At 41.3% G+C, this 23,683-nt stretch overlaps 1 protein-coding gene across 1 annotated transcript in view; it reads left to right on the forward strand.

The window, feature by feature from the left end:
- Positions 1 to 23,014, forward strand: part of VWC2L (von Willebrand factor C domain containing 2 like) — a 141,959-nt gene extending 118,945 nt beyond the window's left edge. Inside the window, exon 3 of the mRNA XM_061612854.1 lies at positions 22,866 to 23,014. Within this exon, the coding sequence (XP_061468838.1) occupies positions 22,866 to 23,014 (149 nt within the window). The remainder of the gene's footprint in view (positions 1 to 22,865) is intronic.
- The last annotated feature ends 669 nt before the right edge of the window (positions 23,015 to 23,683 follow it).

The raw sequence follows: 23,683 nt of genomic DNA on the forward strand, positions 1-23,683 counted from the left end.
CATGTAGAAGCTATTGTGTTTTTAAATCTGTCTTTAACTCATTGTTGGTTTTATTATTTTGAATGTTTTTAAACACCTGTCTTTAACTGTTTTTGCCAATAATTTTATTGTTTTAATTCCTTCTGTAAACCACTTTGAGGTTCTTTACAATAAGATAAAGGTAAAGGTAAAGGTGTCCCCGCACTTGTAGTGCGAGTCTTTTCTGACTCTTAGGGTGGCGTCTTGCGATGTTTACTAGGCAGACCGTATATATGGGGTGGGATTGCCAGTTCCGTCCCCGGCCTTTCTTTACCCCCCAGCATATGCCAGATACTTTACAATAAAGTGGTATATAAATGTTGTAAACAGAACTGCAACCTCAAGGAACTTGTTCTTTCAACAAGCCCTTTTAAGTTGAGACCTTATCCCCGTCTGTGTCTGTGTTGGAATTGCTTTTTAATATGTTTTTAAACATTTTCTTTTTTAAAAGATTTTTAAAGCTTTTAAAAAAAATGTTTTTAAAGATGTTTTAATATATTTTATAGTCTGTTTTATGATGTTTTAAAGTGTTTTTATTGCTTTTGTTTGCCGCCCTGGGCTTCTACTGGGAGGAAGGGCAGGATATAAATCAAATAATAAATAAATAAACTTCATTCACCCAACCCAAAATCCAGAATCATGCCACTTGAAGCTGTTTTGCAACTGTTTATATTTGTGTTATGGTTATTGGATTTTAAAGGGATTTATTTCTTATTGTGAGCTTGGTTTCTAATCACCAACCCTACCTCACAAGGTTGTTGGAAAGACTCCATATACACATATATGCAGATGTAAAAATACATACACACATATAATAGTTTATTGTCAAACCAGTTGCTCATTGCAGAACTTTTTAAAAAAAGATCAGTTATTAGTTTTCCTGCATAATAAAAATTGTGATACTTAAGTAAGCCCTGACTAATTGCTTTAAAAAATAGGCTTGGAGGGGGAGAGAAAGATTTACAACACAAACACAATTCTTTGCTATGTTCACTCAAAAGTCCCATTAATTTACAGCACAATCTTAACCATGCATACTCAAAAGTAAGTCCTATTGAATTCAGTGGGGTTTACTAGGGGTATGTGGGATTAGCATTGCAACTTTACTCCCAGAAAAGTGAGTATTGGATAAAAGATTCATATTTGGAAGGTTTTCAGAACACTGCCCTCTTCGACAGCCTAGCGTTTGACTCCTGCACACAAGAGAAAAAGAAACCTGAAAGTTATATACTTACTCAATTTATGAGATTTTCACATAAACAGAGAAACAACCACCATTTCCTGGCATTGCAATGAGATCTAGGCATTGCCTGGAGGCCGACAAATCAAACCCTGACTTCACTTATTGGCTACAATCCTGAAAGGGTGGGGTTAGAGCTACGAGCTGATTTAACAGATGTGTTAAACAGATTTAACAGTTGCAGGGGGTAGCTGTTGTTTTGGTGTATATCTCATGAACCAGACTACCTAGAAACTTAATTTTTTTTAAAAAAATTAAAGCTGAGAGTCCGGAGATTAAGGTGACTCACCCGGAGACCCGGAGAAGACCCCCAAAAGCCAGAGTATCCTGCCAAAAACTGGATAGCTGGCAACCCTAGCTATATGAGTAGCGCATACAATATCTGTGTTCTTTTCTAAAAACGCTACATGGTATGCAGCAACAACAACAATGAGGATGTGTTTTGGACGTGGCCATCAGATCACTAATAACACGTTTGGGGAACAAAAATACAAACATCTGAGCTGTGGGAAGTCCCTTCCAGGAATGGAGTCAAAGCCACATCAATGCTCAGACTGTGATGCTTTTACAATGCTCAAAAGTTATTTATTTCATAAGAACCCCAGGGGCTAATTCTTAACTCTGTAATGTACTATTCAATGTTGAGGGCATCACCCTGATTTTCCATTGTGTTTACTCTTCGATTTCCTTTATACCAGAATTTATTCCAACATCCAAGGTCAGGTTCTGTACTGGTGGAGCCCTCTGGCAAACACATTGATTTCTATAGGCTTTCCTGAGATTTATAAGAGAGTGATGTTTAACCTGCCAGTGTGTTTAGGAATTGCCTTGGTGTTTGGCAACCTGAACTTCAGGTTGCCAGTATTTCAGCCAGGTCCATGGCTAGGCAAGGGGAGGGGGAGTAACGACATGTCACAGTGTTTAATTATGAGCAGTGCTAGCACTATGCCATATGCTCAGTGCTCTAAAGACAATTAAGCCACATGCTTCTTATTTCCAGCTTGTTTTCACACGTAGTCCTTCTAAGATGCCATAGCAATCTGACATTGCTGAATGGAACTCTAATGGTGATTGGGACTAAGTCATATTTTACCTTGAAAGCAGTGTTAGCGTCAACAGAATAGGACCATTCTACCACAATTGCCCTCAATTATGGTGCTTATTTCAGGCTCATCAAAAGGAAGTAAGGGACTTTAATTATGGTATTTTAAAATGTTGTTTTAGCAATCTGTGTGCCATGCTCCCTGTAGTACCATGATTTTGATTAGGTTGCTTTCATATAAAATATTTTGATGATCACAGAGGCTGTTATTTGGAGTCTCTTACTTCAGAGTGGTCATTAACTTGATTATACCAGAACTGCCCAGGGGAGATTGCAGCCCCAAAATTGTGTCCATTGGTTTTGTGTACAAATGCAGAAATATTTTTGCTTAGCACATCACTTTCCATGGCATCACTTTTCACTTAACTTTTTCTGGAACAGAGATTCAGGACCAAACTAGATGATATATTTCACATGTCCTTGTTTTTAATGACCAGCAGCTAATTTATCATTTTCAACCCATGTCCTGCTGAAGAAGACTATAAGACTGAGGCTGCATTTGTACAGTTTATTCCTTTTTCCTAGCATTTCCTTACCTGATAATTCCCACATTTTATTTGATCTTTCACATGATGTACAAGGCACTTCTGGAAATCTAGCAGAATAAGTGGAACTTTAGTGCTCATTTCTGGGTTAATTGCTTCCAGGCAAAATTCTGTTTGCAACCCCATTAACCCAGAAAATTGCAGGGTTAAAGTGACGAAATGTGGAAATCATGGGGAAACAAAAGTGTGCATGTGCGGAAAAGGTGGGGGAGTAACAACTTGTCCAATGAAGTTCATTGTTGTGTCGCACCACACCTATGGATGTGAATGAAATTTAGTGCAACGTGGCTGTATATGTGCCGGAAAGCCAGAATTCCATAGTGCAAGAGGTACTGCAGTGTGAAAGGAATGTTAGAAATCAGGACAGAAGTGTGCTACCATTAAACTAACTCAATAAACACCATGTCTGAATGCAGCCTGAAGTTCAACTATTATTCTTCAGCGTGCATACATATTGATAGTCTGATTTAACCTGTAATCTGAACCTGTCCACATTCAAGGCATAATTTTGTTAAATAATGTGTTGAAAAGAGTCATTTGCATTTTAAACATTTTAGTTTTCTTTCTTTTTTAAATACATGCTTATATTCTCTGTGTGCGATAGCAAAGTATATTGCATTGTTTTTCATGACCTTCATGTTGCTTTCCAGTGTTTTTCATTTCCCTGACCCCCTTTTCTGTTTTGATCCATTCAGATTCTGTCTATGCTTTCAGATTGAGACTAAAAGCTGGGGAATAGTTTTCTGTTGCCAGCCCTGAGCTTTGATTAATCCATCTCCATGACAAGGAAGATGCCTTCCCGCCTTCCTTTGAATGGCACTGTTTTCTTTTCTCCCATGCTAATCTTCGACTAGATTGTATAGAAATGCAGGCAGGGCTTGCTCCCTGGTGTATTAAGAAAACAAGACCTGCAGTGGAGCTCTGTGGAAGTCTGTTTGTTTGCCTCCGTAGAATAATACATAGGTTTTTAATTCAATAAAATGTCCTCAGTGGATGCAAACTACCCCATTGTGTTCCCAACATATACAGCCTCTTCTTTAATAACACTATTATTTGAATGCACCCTGATTGTTGGCTGAACTAGAAATAGCATTGTGATGGTTTATTTGAGACTTTATTGAGTAAAAAACAGGAGCCTAAAATCAATAACAGGAAGGCTTTCTTTGGCAGTACAAAATTGAGTAGCTTACAGTTGTCTCCCTGACTAGTTTGAAACTGTTTCGGTCTTGGGTGCACCTTGACCCCTGCCTGTAAGACTGGAGCAACTTTTATTTATTTATTACTGTGGCGCTCTCTCGCGCTCTCTCTGCCCTACTCCTCTCTGTTCCCTTTCTCTCTGTTTTACTCTTCACTCTTCTGTATTACCTCCAGTGTCGGAGACGGTATGCCTCTGAATACCAGTTATTGGGAATTACAAGTGGAGAGAGGGTTGTTGGGCTCATGTTGTGTTTTGGGGCTTCCCATTGGCATCTGGCTGGTCACTATGAAAAGAGGATGATTGACTAGGTGGGCCTTCACCTGATCCAGGGGAGGGGTTTTCCTTATGTTAGGGTCTCCCTCTTTCTGGTTTCCCCCCCTTTTCTTTTTTTCACAACCCCCCCTCCTCCACTGTGAAGCAACTTAAACATAATTGAAATGAAATGGTAGTCCTGCTAGCAGAGCTTGGAAAAATTACTTTTTTAAACTACAACTCTCATCAGCTCCAGCCAGCATGGCCACTGGATTGGACTGATGGGAGTTGTAGTTCAAAAAAAGTAACTTTTCCAAGCTCTGCCTGCTAGTGTGCAAGTCATTCTAGGTCAGGATATGATCCAGTTCTGGATCACAATCCATGAACTGAAGACGAGCAGGAGAAGATTTAGACCCTGCCATGCTAATGGTTTCTCAGAGCACATCTGTGCTACAAATATGTCAGTTTGATACCACTTTTACTGTAATGGCTTCCCCCAAAGAATCCTGGGAATTATAGTTAGATGAAAGTGCTGAGAAATTAATTGTTCTGATAGAAACGCCTATCTATTCAACAGAACCACAGTTACCAAGAGAATGGCAGTGACTACTAAAACAGTTTAGATTTGTGGTGTGTCAGCATGACATCAGCAGATGAAACATGGAAATACCTGCATTTGTATATCTATATCTATCTATATAAAACATAATATAATTTATGAGCCTGCCCTGTCTAAAAGGCCAGAATGAGCATTACAAAAAATATGATAAACTGAACATTAACATCAGGACAAGAACATTGAACTTGTCAACGATTATAATACCTTGGCACAGTCATTAACCAAAATGGAGACAATAGTCAAGAAATCAGAAGAAGGCTAGGACTGGGGAGGGCAGCTGTGAGAGAACTAGAAAAGGTCCTCAAATGCAAAGATGTATCACTGAACACCAAAGTCAGGATCATTCAGACCATGGTATTCCCGATCTCTGTGTATGGATGTGAAAGTTGGACAGTGAAAAAAGTGGATAAGAGAAAAATCAACTCATTTGAAGTGTGGTGTTGGAGGAGAGCTTTGCAGATACCATGGACCGCGAAAAAGACAAATAATTGGGTGTTAGAACAAACTAAGCCAGAAGTATCACTAGAAGCTAAAATTATGAAACTGAGGTTATCATACTTTGGACATATAATGAGAAGACATGATTCCCTAGAAAAGGTAATAATGCTGGGAAAAACAGAAGGGAATAGGAAAAGAGGAAGGCCAAACAAGAGATGGATTGATTCCATAAAGGAAGCCACAGACCTGAACTTACAAGATCTGAACAGGGTGGTTTATAACAAATGTTATTGGAGGTCGCTGATTCTTAGGGTCGTCATAAGTCATAATCGACTTGAAGGCACGTAACACACACACAACGTCAGGAAAAAATGCACAGCAGTGAAGACAAGCCTTTATTGAAATATCCATATATAATTAACATTAATTGCTCCCATTAACCAGCGGATTATTCCGTGAGCCCTAATGAATTCACTCACATGAAAAACAGACACCTTACATTACCACTGAACTGTTCTTTCTGTTGGATGAACTGTTGCAGCTACATCCTCTTTGGCTCTAGAAATGATTGCGGAAAGTTTATCAAGGTTGCTTCCTAAAAGAATTCATGGTGTACATAGTTCTTGCTATGCTGGCCCCAAAGAATATGATACATGTTATGATGGTATAGCTTTTGTCAAGGAACTGAAGTAGTACATTCTAGCTTTAATGTTATACAGTGCTCTTTGTCAGACCAAACAGAAAGGTGGCTGACAGACAGGTAAACAGAAATGGGGTGGGGGGGAGGAGGCAAATGCATTATTTCTTTTAAAGTGCTAAACCAGATCATTCCCAAATTGCCCATAGACTGCTTCAGATCCATGTGGTTCTGACAGTCACACAGTCTTGCATGAGCAGAGGCTTCCTTATTTTTTTCAGTGATGGAGAGCAGATCAGAAACCACAATGTCTTCAATGTCAAAGTGAATGCAGAAGCTCCTTGGAATGCACATTGGAGCCTCTGGATCAGACTGAAAATGTTAAAAGCTTAATATAATGCAAATAATGAGTTTTCTGTCACATGAACTTACTATCATAGTAGCACAGATTGATATAGAACAACAGGAGTGTGCAGGAGGTTGACTATAATTTACGAATAGATCTCTTGGTGATTTGCAGTAGAATAGCAAGGGTTTCTGACCCCCAGTTGGTTAACAATGGCAACAACAAAATGATTTTTCCCACCTAAATGAGGCTGATGAGATGGAGAAATAAGAAGTGGATATTTGTGTAAAATGTCTGTGAGCTCAGTTCAGCTACTGAAAGCAAATTACTTGGCTCAGAATGTGCACAGAGGCACATTGTTCTTTAATTCTGACCACATAATTTTAACTGGCTCTGGTTTATAGCTCTTGGGGTTAAAAAAAACCCAAAGTAGATCCAACTAGCCTGAAGTTTGTATACTCCTGTGGCAGAAGACATTATCTACACACTACATCTATTTACTGTGTTGTTGGATGAGAATTTTAGGAACTTTGAATTGTACTTTTTAAGGAATGTATCTTTCTTCTCTAGCCGCAATTTCTGTAAGAGGCAGACCAACAGAGCTATAGTTCCCTTGTGCCTATTCAGTGGCATTTCATATATTTTGAACTTTTGGAACATTGGCCCAGGGAAGGAGCTCACGAGACACACAATCAGCATGACAGTGAGATTATAGCAGTCACATATCAAATCATTTCCTGTTTTGCTTTACACAAGTCATTCACCATTTTCCAAGCAGCCCCTCCTCCAAGGAATAGCACAAATCCATTATTAAATCACAACACAGTATGTTTCCTATTTCTGCTTCTGGATTGGCTGCCATCTGTTTTGCTTGACAGGTAGTTGGAAAGGGTCAGCAGTAATTACACAGCTGCAGGTGCTGGGAACTGCCAGTTCGTTGGTAACAAAGAAGTGAGGGAAATGGCTGCCATTGCTTACTTCATCTTTTAGTGTTAGGCATATACCTTTATTGATGGGCATTGTTCATGGTTTTCCTTACATATATTCAGTGTTTAGATACTTGCTGCTACCAATTTCGGTCCTTACTGGGCAGACCCTCCCTCAGTTGCAGGCTTGGATCTACAGAGCATTGTTAGCAGCTAAACATGTAAGTTTAGACATCCACTCGATGGTTAAAGCTGCCTTGGCAATGAATAGATCGTTTTTGGAACGGTGAAAGCCTCTAAGGAGATTTGATATTTAAATGTTTACGTGAAACTGAAGATCCATTGTATGTGGTGCCCTTCTTCAATTCTCCTATTTCCTTGTTTCTCTTTTTTTATACATTTCTTTTCTTTTTGTACCAAGTTAGTCTGCTATTAATTTAGATGCTTGTTTCTGATCAAGCACTCAGGGAAATACGGTGGGTAGGGGATGAATATTGAATTAAGTGATATATTTTGTTTGATTGTGTCCCAGTACAGCAGTATGAAGGCAGCTGCCTTGATTCCTTCAAATCCCTCCCCAAAAGCCAGCGTTCCATGAAGCCTTTGGCACAACTCCCTAGTTCCCATATCCTATTACAAATTAGCCTGTAACTAAGCCTAAGCAAATGTAACTGAAATAATAACCTTCCCTTCCTCTCTTGTCTTCCCTAAGTTGAGTTTCAGATTACAAACCCCTTGTGGCAAAGGCCTGCCCCCCTTACAAATGTGTACACTGATGGCATAAGGATGATGAGGTGTTGGATCCAAAGGTGTCTGGCACAAGTGGAAAAGTACTTCTCTTTCCACAAGGACACTCCCCTCAAATTCTGCCAGTTCTCTGGTCCTGCTGCAGCCCTACCCATATCCCATCCTATGTCACTCCTGAGGAGTAGTTTGTGGTGGAGCCACAGGATGAGCCAGGAAAGCCCCACTGTATGAGAGGAGCTCTGTGCACACTTTTCTAGAGCCAACCTAATAAGTAATTATCATAATCACAATATTTCCCAAATCAGGAGTAAGTAGTGGTCCAGGCCTCTGGGGACTTCTCACAGGAGCCAGATGGAAAGAGGGGGGAGCAGGCTTCATGGAGCCATCGGAGAAATAAAGAATGACTTTACTGACGTTATTTATGTATATGCTGTTTTTCCAATGAATTGGTGAACCAATTCTTATGCACAAAATAATGCATAAGATACACATGTAATTCAGATATGGCAGTTGATAATTCTGCTGTATCCTGAGAAGTGCTCATTGTATATGAAGAAAAATAATCTTCACAATAACTTTGCCAAATTAATTTTATCAGCTGATAATATTGCACTGTTTTAGTGCTGTACGGTTCCTTGAATTGTTCAAACATTTCTTGTGTGTATTCCTCAAACCGGTTATCTATGATGTGGGTAATGTGGTTTAACCTTTAACGTGGTTAATGAGTGGAGCAGTATTGGGATGATTCTGCATTAAAATGGAAATTATTTATTTATTTATTACATTTATACCCCACCTTTCTTTTCATGATAGAAACCCAAGGCAGCTTACATATGGTTCCCAGGGGGTCTCCCATTCAGGCACTGACCAGACCTGACCCTGCTTAGCTTCAGGAGCGAGCTGGCCTTATGTGCCTTCAGACCATAGCCTGGGACCATGATCCTCTGGGCCCTCCATATCATTCTTGGAAGGGAATATCTGTATTATATCTCCGTTTTCGGAGGCAGTTTGGAGGCCCCGGAAGCGCCCCTGCAGCGGCCGCCACCCTTCCATACAACCTTCATCCCCTTGCCTGGTATTGGCGGCGTTGACACTCTGACTGCTTCGCCGAGGCTTCTCTAAGAAGAACTGCTCTGTTGGTTTCATTTTTGAGAGGCTGGTTGTTCCGCCCCTCTCCTCGCTGGAACTGCTGGATGCTGGGGTTGGGGGAGATGCCAGTTTTTGATCTTGTAAATGGACTATCTCCCACACTGGTTTTATGCCAGGCTAGGAAGACTTACATCAGGAACTCCTATCTCTAGTTACACCTCAGACCATACAGGCGAGAAGCCTATTATTGAAACTGAGTTGCCTCTACCTTGTTGTTTAGTTATCATTTATTGTTACAGTTTTTATTGTTTGCTTTCTGATATTCTGTTGTTTTATATGTTTTGTTATGTACATCGCTCAGAGTGGCTGGTAAATCCAGCCAGATGGATGATTAATAAATTGAATAATAAATAATAAAAAAATTAGTTAGTACAGAGGCAGATGTCAATGCACATTTGGCCAATCTGTACTGAACAAAGAGATTATATGTGGAAATGTGGCCTGTCAGGTTTCCCTAAAAGGTGCAAAGTAATGGCTTCCAGTTATCCAGGCTATAAAAACCATCTTCACTGATGGGGTGACACTCTGTACAAAGAGCTTTACTCAGACAATTAAGAACAGGGACCATTCTTCTTATTTATTATATATATTATATGAATAAAATAGGCTGGATCAGAAGGTCAGGATGGATTACAAGTCTATAGTTCATGTAAATCTAATTCATTAATTCATTTCCCTTCTTCATTAAAATCCCAACATCTAGCTGGCAGGCAGGCAGAGCACTGAGTTTCAGCTCAAAATGAAAAAACAAACACGCATTTTATTATGGTGGCTTCTTCCTCCCCATTTCTTCACTATCCGGCCTCTACAGCTTTGGAATATTCATTCCTTGAAGCCACAGTGTGGAGGCTTCAGGTTCCAGTCTTATCACTTCAGCCTCCATAAGAAAACCAAACAATTAATTAGCTCTTCACTGTCCATGAGAAAGATCTTCTAGCTGAGTTCCCTTAAGCCTTGGTGGACCAGTGAGGCTGCGCTTCCGCTTGCTTCAGTCTAGCTGGATACAATGTTGTCAATCTCCTCTAAGGTCTGTCACAGCCCTTAGCCTCTGAACCTGCTTTCAGTACCAGGAGTGATTGCCAGAAATATGTGTAGTAAAAGAAAACAGCGATTTGAGCATGTGCAGAGTACCTTTCCCTAATCACTTTATAACCATAGCACAGACATCTGGGATGAGAGCCCTACCTCTTGTTGGCACTCTTGAGTTCCACATCTCTCCATTTGGAAATTACATACGTCATGCACTTCTACAACAGTGGTGGGGAACCTTTAGCATGTGGGCCCCATTAGGCCTGCCAGACCTCCCCATTTGGCCCACAAAGCCAGTTTGGCCAAGCCACACCCCCCAGCCCTACATTTTATGGTTGGATCTTAGAGTTGCCAGGTCAAAAGCATCCCAAACCCTGAGATTTCAGGGGTGGGACCTAGTGATGTCATAGGGGTGTGTCCTCATGATGTCATGTGGGTGCCCTAGTGATGTTATAGGGGTCATTAAGCAAGATACATTAAGCATCAACCACCACTGCATGGAGCATACCACTCAAACAAAAAAAAGTTCTCTGATTGGAAATTAAGATAGAAATCTTAGCTAAATGAGGGTATTTCCAGGTCCAGCTGAAGTGACAGGATCGTTCCTTCTCACGTGCTTAGAGAACCTGGGTAAGGAACATTTAATCTAGCCTACTTGCTTCTTGCAAGAGGGGTTAAAGTGCCCTCAGGCCAGGCCAGTCACCAGAAGGCCACCGTAGGAAGAAAGGAGCCTAGTGTTGTAGAAATGTTAGATGGGAGCACTCAGGAGTAAAGATGGATGCCCCTGAAGGCTGCAATTCTAAACACACTTACTAAGGGACTAAGCCCCATAGAACTCAACAGGACTTACTTCTGAGCAGATATTGTTAGGATTGTGCTGTTGGTAAGGCTCGACTAGGATCTTCTGCAAAAGTATCCATATGCAAGCAGGGTTAGCAACCCCCTGCCTGGAATGCCCTGCCTGCCTTTTAATGTGGCTGCTCCAAACTTCTTTACAGACTTGACCCTTCACTGCAGACAGAGGTTTAAGAAATGAGTAAGAGTAAGAAGATTCTCTACTCTTTCCTGCCTACTCTGTGGGCTGCTATAAACTCGCTTTGACAGCCAACCCAATTCCAGTGAGTAATAATTCACAGAGAGTAAACACATGGTTTGGTCTACCTTCACAGGCAGTAGTACAACAGCAGTTGAAGCTGCACTTCCCAGTTTGTGAATTCTCTTTTACCACTATTGGGCAAGAAACAAACCGTCATGCAAACAACAAGGTGCATCATCATCAGTGGGTTTAAGGGGGTTGTCTTCAGCACATGGAACCACGGTTGTTGCTTCTATGGATGCAAGGGAGTGAGGTCAGAGGTAAATGAAATGCAAATAGAAAAAGAAAAAGAGAAGACAGTGGTGCTTTCCTAAATGCAATACCATACCAACCACAACAAGATTCCTATGAGTAAGACAGAAAATTCAGCATCCCACAACCAGTCAGAGTTTGTAACCAAAACTAAAAAAATCCTGGGAGCCAGTCAGTCAAGGTCACAGAAATCCCCATGCAGTACAACCTGACCAGGTGCTGCAGTGAGTGCAGAATGCTGCGGCACAATTGCTGACATGAGTGATACCCTATCAGCACATAATACTTCTGCTGTGAAATCTGCACTGGTAGTCTATTTGCTACCAGGCCAAGTTCAAGGTGTGCTTTCCATGTAACGGGTTCCACATAGTACTTGTTATGCTCTTGTAAGAAATTGATCCTTTAGTGTGGCAGTACATATGCTTTGCAACTCCCTGCCTATTTACATTAGGCAGGTGCTTCATTGTACTCATTTTGGCACCTGCTAAAAATATTTTTGTTTAGGGAAGCCTACCCAGGCATGTAGAAGTTGTTATGTTTCTTATCTGTTTTTAACACATTGTTGGTTTTATTATTTTGAATGTTTTTAAATATCTGTCTTTAACTGTTTGGTAATAATTTTATTGTTTTAATTCCTTCTGTACACTGCTTTGATAAAGCGGTGTATAGATGTTGTAAATAAAATACATAAATAAATTTTGGAGTCACTGTGGCCCTTGAGTCTCTTCCCACTATTAGGAACCAAGGAATCTGCCTTATACTGACACAGGCCATTTCGTACCATCTAGCTCAGTACTGATGACATGGACTAGCATTGGCTCTCCAGGATGCCAGGCAATAGTCTCTTCCGGAGATTGAATTTTGGACCTTCACATGGAAAGCATGTGCCCTACCACTGAGCTACAGCCTATTTAAAAAAGTATCTTTTAAAATTGTTCTTTTCGGTTCACTAATGAATGCGCAGCATACTAGGGGAAATCCACACCATGCATTTAAAGCACATTCAACATACATTTGAAGCGCATGAATCCCATCACAGAATCATGGGAACTGTAATTTGTTAAGGGTGGTGCCAACTATAACTGTGAAGGGGAAACTACACTTCCCTGGATTCTTTGGGAGAAATTATGTGCTTTAAATGCAAGTTGGATGTGCTTTAAATGTATTGTGTGGATCTGCATTACTTCATAAACTTTGCCTGTGTATAAATCATTTTAATTAAACTTTAAAATGGGAATAAGCTACAAAGTATACTGGGTGACCATGGGCCTACACACCATCTCTCAGCCTAATCTGCCCCTCAGGGTGAAAACAACAGAGGGGGTCATGACCACCCCAAGGAAGAAGGGCACACTTAAAATGTAGAAGAAATAATAATTTGTAAATAATAATTTACAACCATAGTGTGAAATCAGATAAATATCAAGACATAGTATGAAGAAATATTTATATAAGCATGAATGTCAAATATGTTTATTATTTACACAACCTGTAAAGATATTTATAGTGCAATCATATGCATGTGTACTCAGAAGCAAGTCTCAATGTATTTAATGGAGCTTACTCAAACAAGGAAGCATGCACAGGAATTCAGTTCAAATGTAATTCAGTGATAAATAACTTCACTCACCCAATCCAAAATTCAGAATCATGTCACGTTAAGCTGTTTTGCAACTGATTTATACTTGTTTTATGGCTATTGGATTTTAAATGGCTTTATTTCTTGTTGTGAGCTGCCTTGGTTTCCAACCCTACCTCACAGGGTTGTTGGAAATATTCTATAGACATACATACTGGAGATGTAAAAATGCATAAACCCCATATAATAATTTGTCAAAACCGGTTGGCCATTACAAAACATTTTTTTAAAAGTATTAGTTTCCTTCCAAATAAAAGTAGTGACACCTAAGTAAGCCCTGCCTAATTGCTTAAAAAAGAAAAAAGGATTGGAGGGGGAGAGAAAGATTTACAACACAATCCTTTTCTATGTTCACTCAAAAGTCCCATTGATTTTCATCACAATCCTAACCATGTCTGCTCAAAAGTGTCCTACTGAATTCAATGGGGTTAGCTCCCAGGTATGTGGAATTAGCCATGCAGCCTTACTCCCAGAAAAGCTTCATAGTGGAAAAGTTTTCAAAGCAGGTTATGAATAAGACAAATAAACTGCCCTCTTCAACAGTCCAGTAAAATTTAAACTTGTTTGACTCCTTAATTAGAAGAGTATAACACTGCAGTATGTACACTTTTTAAAACATCTGTTCAAAAATTATTTGAAAGATAAAACGTATAATATGCCATATTTTGCAAGTAATTAAAAAAATTCTACATGCACACTTTTATTATAATCACAACTAAAATTGTTTACTGTGTATGCCGACCAAGATCCTGCTCTGATCTTCTGTTGTAATGCAGTCCTATGCATGTTCACTCAGAAGCAAGTCCCAATCCTGTATAAAGTACTCTTTATGCTGCTGAAAGCTATAAATTTACTGAATTCCTGAGGTGAGACAAGCAGGAAAAGGAAACTGTTCTCAGAATGTGAAATGGGATTTAGGTATTGCCAGGGATCAACAAATCTTGTCAATCCCAATCCTGACTTCACTTATTGGTTAAAAACCTGAAAGGGCAGGGATTACAGCAGCCAATGCTAACAGAAGTTGGGGGAGGCAGATGACATTTTGGTTTATATCTTTTGAACCAAACCACCTAGAAACTTTTTTAAAAAAAAAAAATGAAAGCTGTCTGGATATTAAGGTAATTTACCCGGAGAGGACCCAAAAAAACTGGAATCTCTGGGCAAAATACAGACACCTGGCAACCTTAATCTTCAAAGTTCTGTGCAAAACAGTGCTTTGAAAGGGGCTTCCGAAAACCTTTGTGGACAAAAATGGTCACCTGATGTCATTGTGTTATCAGGTGACTGACAGCTGGGTGTCTCCACCCACCTGTCAAACTTGACCTGCGAGTGGTGGGCAAGATAACAAACTCTCTGCCCCCACCTGCGGGCTAGAAGTGTTCCCCACCCCTGCTCTACAAAGTATGGCATGAATCTTCAACACTAGTTTGCTTCCCATCTATTACACTTTATCCTTTTTCTCCAAGGACTGAAGGCAGTGCACATGGTGTCTTCCCCTCATATTATCCTCATAACAATCCTGTGAGGTAGGTGCAGCTGATGGGGGAAAGTGAACCGAGATACCCCCAGTTCTAGTATGACATCCTATAACCACTTCAGCAAACTGACTGTCACATGGATGCAGCCAAGCTTAGTGAGCAGAAAAATGGATAGCCATTTATGCATTGCCAAAAACGATTTGCCTCACCAAAAAAGGGCACAAATTTAGAAAAAAAAACTGTTTATAGTAATTTATATAGAGAGACACAAATGTAGAAATTACTATAATTTAAATAGAAATACCATAGATCTCAACAAAGTGGGGAAGACCCAGGACCAGGTTACTTATGGGCCTGTTCATTCTGCTGACCGGGTGCTGCTAATTGTTGATGGGCAGCTTTCAAGGCCCCCGAGCTGCTTTTTTACATACCTTATCTTTAAGCCAGACTTGGACTGGCTAGTCTACGAAACAGAGGCCTGTCCTCTGTGAAATCGGACCGTGCCAGACAGGAGAAAGAAGAACTACAGAAATGAGCGAGGAGAGAGAGGAGATGGCAGAATAAAAGAGAAACGCGAAGGGAAGGCAGTAGAATGGTAAAAAGAGCCACACAAAGAAGATGATTCTTTGTTGTCATTTCTGTGTCGTTTTTCCGGCAGGGGAGGAGGCCCAAGGCCTGGCCCTTTGCATCTCTCTTGCGTTCAGCTTCATCACTGGTTTTCAGCCCTTTAAATATATGCCTAAGGCAGCACACCAATAGATTGCTATGCATTACCCTCCCTGATTCTGCCATGGCAAATGTCCCTCTCCATCCAGACCGTGACAGAAACTTGGCAGGCCTGGAATACAGTCTCATCTGGCCCCCACAACATCCAGTGCGAGAGACGCAGCCAAAACCCTCCATAGGTAGTGCAGTATTCTCATTCCTGAGGTTTGCTGCAGAGAGGCAGGCAACAGGTGCAAATCCACGCGGGTGCCAGTATATGTCAAGCAGAGGTTTCCCCCATCCTCTTGTCACAGAATTGGGGGTGGTGGGGAGAAAAAAGATCGCAGCTTCCTCCCTTCATCTCTTTTGACATAGTTAAATGGAGGCCTCTGCAGCAAATCGCAGCTTTAAGTGCCAGGAGAATTATTCATGTGTGTGTGGGAGTTTGAGCAATATTGAATTTTCCAGTAAAATAATTAACAGCCTGCCTGAAGGCAACAGCAGAAAATAGTCTCCTCCTCTTTTGTCCCCTACTTATCTTCTTCGTGCAATCTCCAGAGGAATCTTTTTGTTCTTAAATTTAATGAAAAGGATTTTTCTCTGTATCCAAGGGCCCAGTGAGTTGGCTGAGTAGCTTTTGCCTTAGACCTACACATGACAGCTGGAACCTTTCTACAGACTTTTGTTAGTTAGGAATCTGGCAGGCCATCAGGATAGATCTCATTAAAGTGGCAGAGGTAATTGGCTTGGCTGCTCACAGAGCAACTACAGTTATTGCCTTTCCTAGATTATTTGACCTGAGGCATTTAAAAGCAGGAGCTGTGTCTGCCTAATCAGAACAGCATCACAACAACACTACTAGGGCCCAGTTCTCGCTGAGGTAGTCAGTCTCTGCCTGGGCTGTACCTCTTCAGACTGCAGATGGGAGCTCACGAGACTGAATGCTCCTTCTTACAAACATAAACAAATCCCTACATGTTGAAAACTAGCACGTCACACGGCTAGCTGAGCTTTCTCCTTGGCATGCTAGGACAGAGATTTGAATACCATTCACTTATGTAAGTCTTCATCGGCAGTAAGTGGGGTACAGCTTAGAAGCAGGTTTGCCATCTCATTGACAACTAGGTCAGTATTCTGGATCAATAGGAGTCACGAAGCATGGAATTATAGGTAATTTTTAGCATGATCGGCTGATGCAAGGGTGGCTAATATCTTTCAGCCTGAGGGCTGCCCATTACAACACACCCCTCGGGGGCTGTATGCCAGTGGTGAATGAGGCCACTTCACACTCTCACATATACATGCACATGGTTGTGATGACATGGCATTCTCCAGACCACTATGCTCGCTGTGCACATGTACTGGCCCTTGTTGGCAGGAACAGGCGTGAGTTTTCCTGCTACCGTCATTGACCACAAGAAATTAGTTGAACTAGCAGAACAGTGCTTTCTAGGCAAGGGATTGGGCAGAAAAGGAAGAAAGCAGAATGTTCCACCTGTATCTTATGGGTAGGGATGGGGGCGAAATTCAATTCAGTTCACATCTGAAGCCAAATTTATCAGATTGAAACAATATGAAAACCATAACAGCCATCTTCTGAAATTCGCACGTATCTGAATTTTGTGATGTAGTTCTCCAACCAACCAATGTTGACAAAAATGTATGCATTAAGGGAAAATGTGCTTTAAAATGAATATATAAGTGAAAATAACCAGAGCTTGGAAAAGTTGCTTTTTTAAAACTACAACTCCCATCAGCCCCAGCCAGCATGGCCACTGGATTGGGCTGATGGGAGTTCAAAAACGTAACTTTTCCGAGCTCTGGTGAGATTATGTATATGGCTGTAGCTGTACACCTTAGAGAGCCTCAAAAATGAATTGGTTGCATTCGTTGCTTGAAATGAAAATGGAGAGGAATTCTATTTCATGAGTAAAACTGAGCAGCATGGTAAAATAGCTGGGATTCCTCCTGCCAATAAGTTTCAGATGAAAATGATTCTGCGTAACGGGGCCTACACATTAGATAACAAAAGTACTCTGTGATCGACTCATATATGGCAAAGGAAATGGCCAGTGACTGCTGCCTTGAAAGCGACCACACACAAAAATGCACAGAAGTGGGAGCAATGGATATGTGCAAAGTAGCCCAGACAGCTGGTATGAAAGTTACCCGAGGATGTCTTATGCACACAGTTTTATTGTGGGTGGGCTGTAAAAGCCAATACAAATGGGAACAAAATTTATTGTGGTGCCTATAAACAAAGCAGAAGAGACCACTTTAACGTGAGCAGTATCCAGGAGCCATCCATTATTTTGCTTGATGGCAATCTAAATTACATTGAGGTAGTTAAGAGTGGCAACTTCAGACTTGGGGCCTGTTGTAGTTTTAAAAAAACTGGGCTCTCAGAGAAGTGTATGGTAATCATAAAGACCCTCCGTGGCGCAGAGTGGTAAGCGGCGGTAACGCAGCCGAAGCTCTGCTCACGGCCGGAGTTCAATTCCAACGGAAGGAGGAAGTCGAATCTCCGGTAAAAGGGGTCGAGGTCCACTCAGCCTTCCATCCATCCGTGGTCGGTAAAATGAGTACCCGGCATATGCTGGGGGGGGGTAAAGAAAGGCCGGGGAAGGAACTGACAACCACCCCATATATATGGTCTGCCTTGTAAACGTCGCAAGACGTCACCCTAAGAGTCGGAAACGACTCGCACTACAAGTGCGGGGACACCTTTACCTTTTTAAATTGTAAAGTTAATGAGATGAAAGGAATGGGTTCCTGTGCAGTAAAATGCAAATGCCTTTGGCGTGGAAAGCAGACCACAAGTTAGCCCACCCCATTCACAAAAGTACATTGGAGAGGCAAACAAAGGCCAGCAACTACGACCAAGTTAAACACAGCATTGGCTCCGTTTTCCCATTAAACAGACTGGCACCTCTAATTTAGACTCGTCCACAATTTAGACGGAGCAGATGGGAACGATTTGCCTGTAATAGTCCCCATTTACAGGTGAGCATTGTGAGCAGAAATGGAGAGAGAGGAAATGTGATCTCCATCATCATCTCTTTTGCCTTTGGTCAAGAAAAACAAGACCAGAAATGTAAACCACTCTCCTGCATATAAATGTATTTCCAAAATGTAAATGAGATAGGAATTAGACTTCTGCAGCTGTTACAGGGACAGGACCCATATTCTCAGAAAATAGTCACTTAAATAGGAGGCTTTTGTCAAACACATGGCTATGACTCTCTACGACTGTAAGCACGCTGCAGAGCACAAAATATGGCTTCTGACAAAAATATTGGCTTTTATTAGTTTCAAGACCTCGGTGCCATATTAGATATACTAAAATGACAGCATGCTCATCCTATATGGATTCTACTGACATCTTGGCAATGTTGAGATACTTGCAGTATAATTAGTGTCCATAAGCGTCAAGCTTCTCTTCAAGGTGCCGCATGTTGAGTCAGACCATTGGTCCATCCTGCTGACCTCAATTAGCTGTGGTTCTCTCTAAGGGACAGATGAGAACCCTGCGGTCCAGGGCCACCGCTCCAACGTGATTTTTTATGGCTCCCCAACATTCCTGAAGTTGCCCCATTCATGCATTCCTATTAGAGAACCTTTTGTCTTGTCTGTCTCCCTCATTTTTTTTTCCTGGCTGTTAAAATGTTTCCCTCTCTTTCCATGTAGTTTCAGAACAAGTGGAACAGGCAATATTTTAAAAAACTTTCTTCCTGCATGTCAGGGAAAAGAAGTTTCCCCCCAGATAGGCTTTAGGGGACACATAAATAGGCTTCTCTCTCTCTCTCTCTCTCTCTCTCTCTGTGTGTGTGTGTGTGTAGTACACTGACATCAGAAAGGAATCACTTTCACTTGCTTTCCAGAACAACAGCTAGTTTGGTCAGTATACAGTGGAGTCATACCCACATTTAATTTAGGCAAATTCAACTGCACGCGCTTGGCAAATAGATAGATAGATAGATAGATAGATAGATAGATAGATAGATAGATAGATAGATAGATAGATAGATAGATAGATAGATAGATAGATAGATAGATAGATAGATAGATAGATAGATAGATAGATAGATAGATAGATAGATAGATAGATAGATAGATAGATAGTGCGGGTGATTCCACCCACCATTCCACTCAATGAGCTTATGCCCCGGTGTGATCGTGAGATGGGAGAAGTGAATCTGCTGTTCCCTCAGTCAATCTCAGTTCCCAAGTGCATAGTGTGAGCATCTCACCATGCTGAGTGTGATTCTAGTGTTTAAAGATGCGTATTTTTCGTATTGTACGTTATGAGCTATTTAAGGGATCTTCAAGGGTAATTTTGACTATGCACAATATTTGCCTTACGCACTGACTTTAGAATCTAACCCCCATGTAAGATGTGACTCCATTGTACTTATCTGAGAGTGCCTTTAAACCTAGTGGAGGTACTACTGAGCAGAGAAGTTTAGGATTGAGAATTCCAACCTGAGACATGTTGAAAATTGAAGCAGAATGGTCTTTATTCCAGATTAAGTAATCCAGAACACGTTAGTCCCTGGCTCTGCCTCTCATTAGCTCTGGCTCCATTCCCCAACATCATATGCCCCCCCCAACTGAGGGAATAAGACCCTTGACAAAAAAATTAAAAGATTACTGCTCTAAGGTCTCAGGTAGAGCCCCTTGCAAAAACAATCTGAGATCATTTTTACAAGATTATAGGGACTGAACTGGACGCTTCCTGCATGCAGTGTATCTACCCTACCACTGAGCTGCTCCTTTACTGAGCCACAGCTGCCACTCTCCAGCAGTTCAGCCATCGCCAATGAGAGGTGAATGTCACCCAAGATCTTGTTGTCATCTAGAATAGGCCTGGGGAGGAAGAAGTCAGTAGGGCGTATCTTTAAATGGCTTGAGAACAGCAGTTAAATGCTCTGCCAGGTTTTGGTCTCTGCCCCTAGTCATTAGTAACATTGCCCAAACTCCTACTTTTGATTCACTTTGCATTTGCTGTGGCATTATTAGAGGCACAGCACAATTATGTAAAGGGGGAGTCCAAGATTAACGTAGCATGCATCTATATAAACATCTGGGTTGTTGTTTCTAGCATTTTATGAGCATGAGAGTAAAATTCCTGCTGACTTAGAAGTGATTTGGTTTTTGATATTTTCTCATAAATAAATGGAGGCGGGGGGACATAATAAGCAGATTAGAGAAATCCCTTTTATAAAATAAAAATCCATAATAAATCTTGTTTGGAGCATGAATAAATCATTTTTGCCATACATAATTCATTGTACTCAAATAACAAGCTCAAGATCCAAGAAAGAAGCTGGAGGCACTTTCAGGACCTTTCCTTTCTTCCTTGAAGCTCTAAACAGATTGCGGGAGGGCTGTGCCCTTTTGCATGCACAGAGAATTTGACCCCACGCCTTTCACTGTAGTGAGGCTCTTCTATAGGATTGTAAACACTGTAAATTGCCATTATACGTCATGCTCATTAGTAGATGTTATCCTTCTGAAACCATTTGGAGAAAAGAAACATTATTCCTATTATATAAAGAGGGAATTCGGACAAAGGCCACACAAAAGGAAATCTACACTTCTTCTGTACTATAAATCATAATTCTGCAACCAGAAAGCCAATATTCTGCCATCAAAATGAATGGCAGAAGTGGGGTATATTTCTTGCTGTCTCTTTTGTCCTGAACACTTGAGAGGAAATGAGGATCTGCAGAATACAGATTGCATTGGCAAGCCCTGGAAGAAGGTGGTAGGGGGCTCAATTTGAGACAGTTTAACTCAGCGTAAAGCTTGTGCACAGATCCCCAGGCTAAAAGAAGCCCTGCCTGTTTCTGCTACAAGCCATAAAAGCTATCCTTGCTTTTTTAAAATAATAAGAAAGAATTATTTATTTATTTATTACATTTATATCTTACGCTTCCTCCCAAGGTGGCAAGAATGTTGTGTTGCTGCCCTGGGCTCCTACTGGGAGGAAGAGTGGGATATAAATTTTAATAATAATAATAATAATAATAATAATAATAATAATAAAAACTGATTTCCCTTTCAAGGTAATATTCTATACTTTGTGTCATGATCAATTCCACTCTCTCCACCTTGTGCATGCATTTAATGACTGATCTAAGATCATAAAAGAAGTACTGGCCTTAGGCATTTGCACATTTGAAAGAAAAATTCAGAATTGTACCCCTTCCATACAAACATTATTTTAAAATGACAGTGGTGTGAAATGGTTTGCCCTCTGGCATCTGCCATTGCCTGCTTCCCAGCATTTCGTGATAGGCTGGCCCATAAGACGGAAACAGAAGTTCTAGGTTCTTGTTTTGCTGCTCTTCTGTCTATACTCTGCATGCAATCAAGTAAGAAGGATATGCTCCATTATGGAAATGTGACCATGATGAAGCATCCAGTGTTACTCTTTCTGAATTCATGAAGCAGGACATCACTTGGAGCCATACAGCCGGAGGTTCGGAGGTCTGCTTAGAACAGCCTTTCCCAACCTTTGGGTCCCCAGATGTTGCTGGACTACAACTCCCATCAGCCCCAGCCAGCAAGGCCAATGGTCAGGAATTATGGGAAATGTAGTCCAGTAACATCTGGGGACCCAATGGTTGGGAAAGGCTTGGCTTAGAAGCCAGCTCAGCAATCGTCACATTCTTCTAATTTTCCATTCTTTGTCAATACAGTGTTTGTCCATTGCTCACTTCCTCCAGTGGGGGTTTGATCATGAGTACAGCAGCCAGGGTATTGTTTTCTGGAAAAAAATGTATTTTAAAGATGACCTTCATAGATTATGAGCACACCAACCAAGGACTTGTTCAAATTTCATATGTGCTCTTAAACAACTCTCTGCACTCTGAACTGAGAACAGTTAGCTCATGGCTGTTAAGCATTTAATGATTAGTTTATTCAAGCATGAACCACCTTCCTACCCAGGACTGTCCCACCACTAGTCAGAAGGAGGCAGCGACCGCAGGTGGCACACAGGTGTATGATACGCAGCCATGTGTCCCCTATGCAGCTGGTTGCCTTCCTGAGATGTGGTGGTGGACACTGTCCTCACACCATTATTGAAGTAAGTTTGGGCTGCCACTCTGATCAGTTTCTGTATGTGGAATTGCAGGGCTGGGGGGGCAGTTTGCCTTTCCCTTAAGCAGCTCTGTTCCTACCCTGGTAACAAGGTACAAACAGGGCTCACAGGGTGGAGTACAGCTCAGAGGTGATCACAGTGGATGCAATCCAGCCTGTCAGGCACTTGTAAATTTCACTAGTTTCCAATGGAAGAGAGTTAAGCAGGGGCGTAACTTTTTCCCACTGCCATCGATGGGACTGAAAAGTGCATAACTTTGGCTGGATTGTACCCAATATAAACAAGCCCATATCTCCCGATCTGCTTCCTCTTTTAATTTATTTATGTGTGTGCATTTCCAGGTCCAAACTGCTTTGCAGGAACCACCATCATTCCGGCTGGCATCGAAGTGAAAGTGGATGAGTGTAACATCTGCCACTGCCACAACGGGGACTGGTGGAAGCCGGCTCAGTGTTCCAAGCGCGAATGCCAAGGCAAGCCAACTGCATAGGGCAGCATTCCCAAGCAGCAAGGAGTGCATATCCAACTCTGCTTCTACTCTGCACATGTCAAATCTGCCAGCTGCAACAGGGTCACCAGCAAAATCTTTTAGGGTTTAACAAAAGTGGATATTTTACTAGCGGGCGAGTTTTCTCCCTATATAGCTATCTAACCTACTATGGCAAGCAGCACAGATTGATGGCTAGGAAAAGGAACTTTGAACCGAGCTTCTCCCTCCAGCCTGCCAGCTGAGATAGAGCTCATTTTAGCTCTTCACATCTGTGACATCAATATCACTAATGCTTTTGTGAGTTTCAACATCTTCCTCTTCTCGGAGCCAGGGTAGTTGGAACACACAAGCTAAACAAGGATGGTTCAGAAATGAAATGCACTTTTTCATACCAGTGGGAGAGGGGAATATAGGAAGAAGGAAAACCTTCAAGAATATAATGGATGCACAGATATACAGCAACCAGGCACCCTGGGAGCCATGTGTATATGTTATGCTTTCTCCACCACGTGGAGAATTGAATCGGAGAAATTTACACACCATCATCACAACAAACACACCCTAAAGTATCAGGCTAAGGTATCAGGCAGCCGGTGTAGGCAGAGATAACCTCAATGCCCTTGAAAGAGATCATGTGACCCAAGAAAGACAACACTCATTGACATCGCT

This window comes from Rhineura floridana, chromosome 2, assembly GCF_030035675.1.
Source record: "Rhineura floridana isolate rRhiFlo1 chromosome 2, rRhiFlo1.hap2, whole genome shotgun sequence".
Taxonomy (NCBI): Eukaryota; Metazoa; Chordata; class Lepidosauria; order Squamata; family Rhineuridae; genus Rhineura; species Rhineura floridana.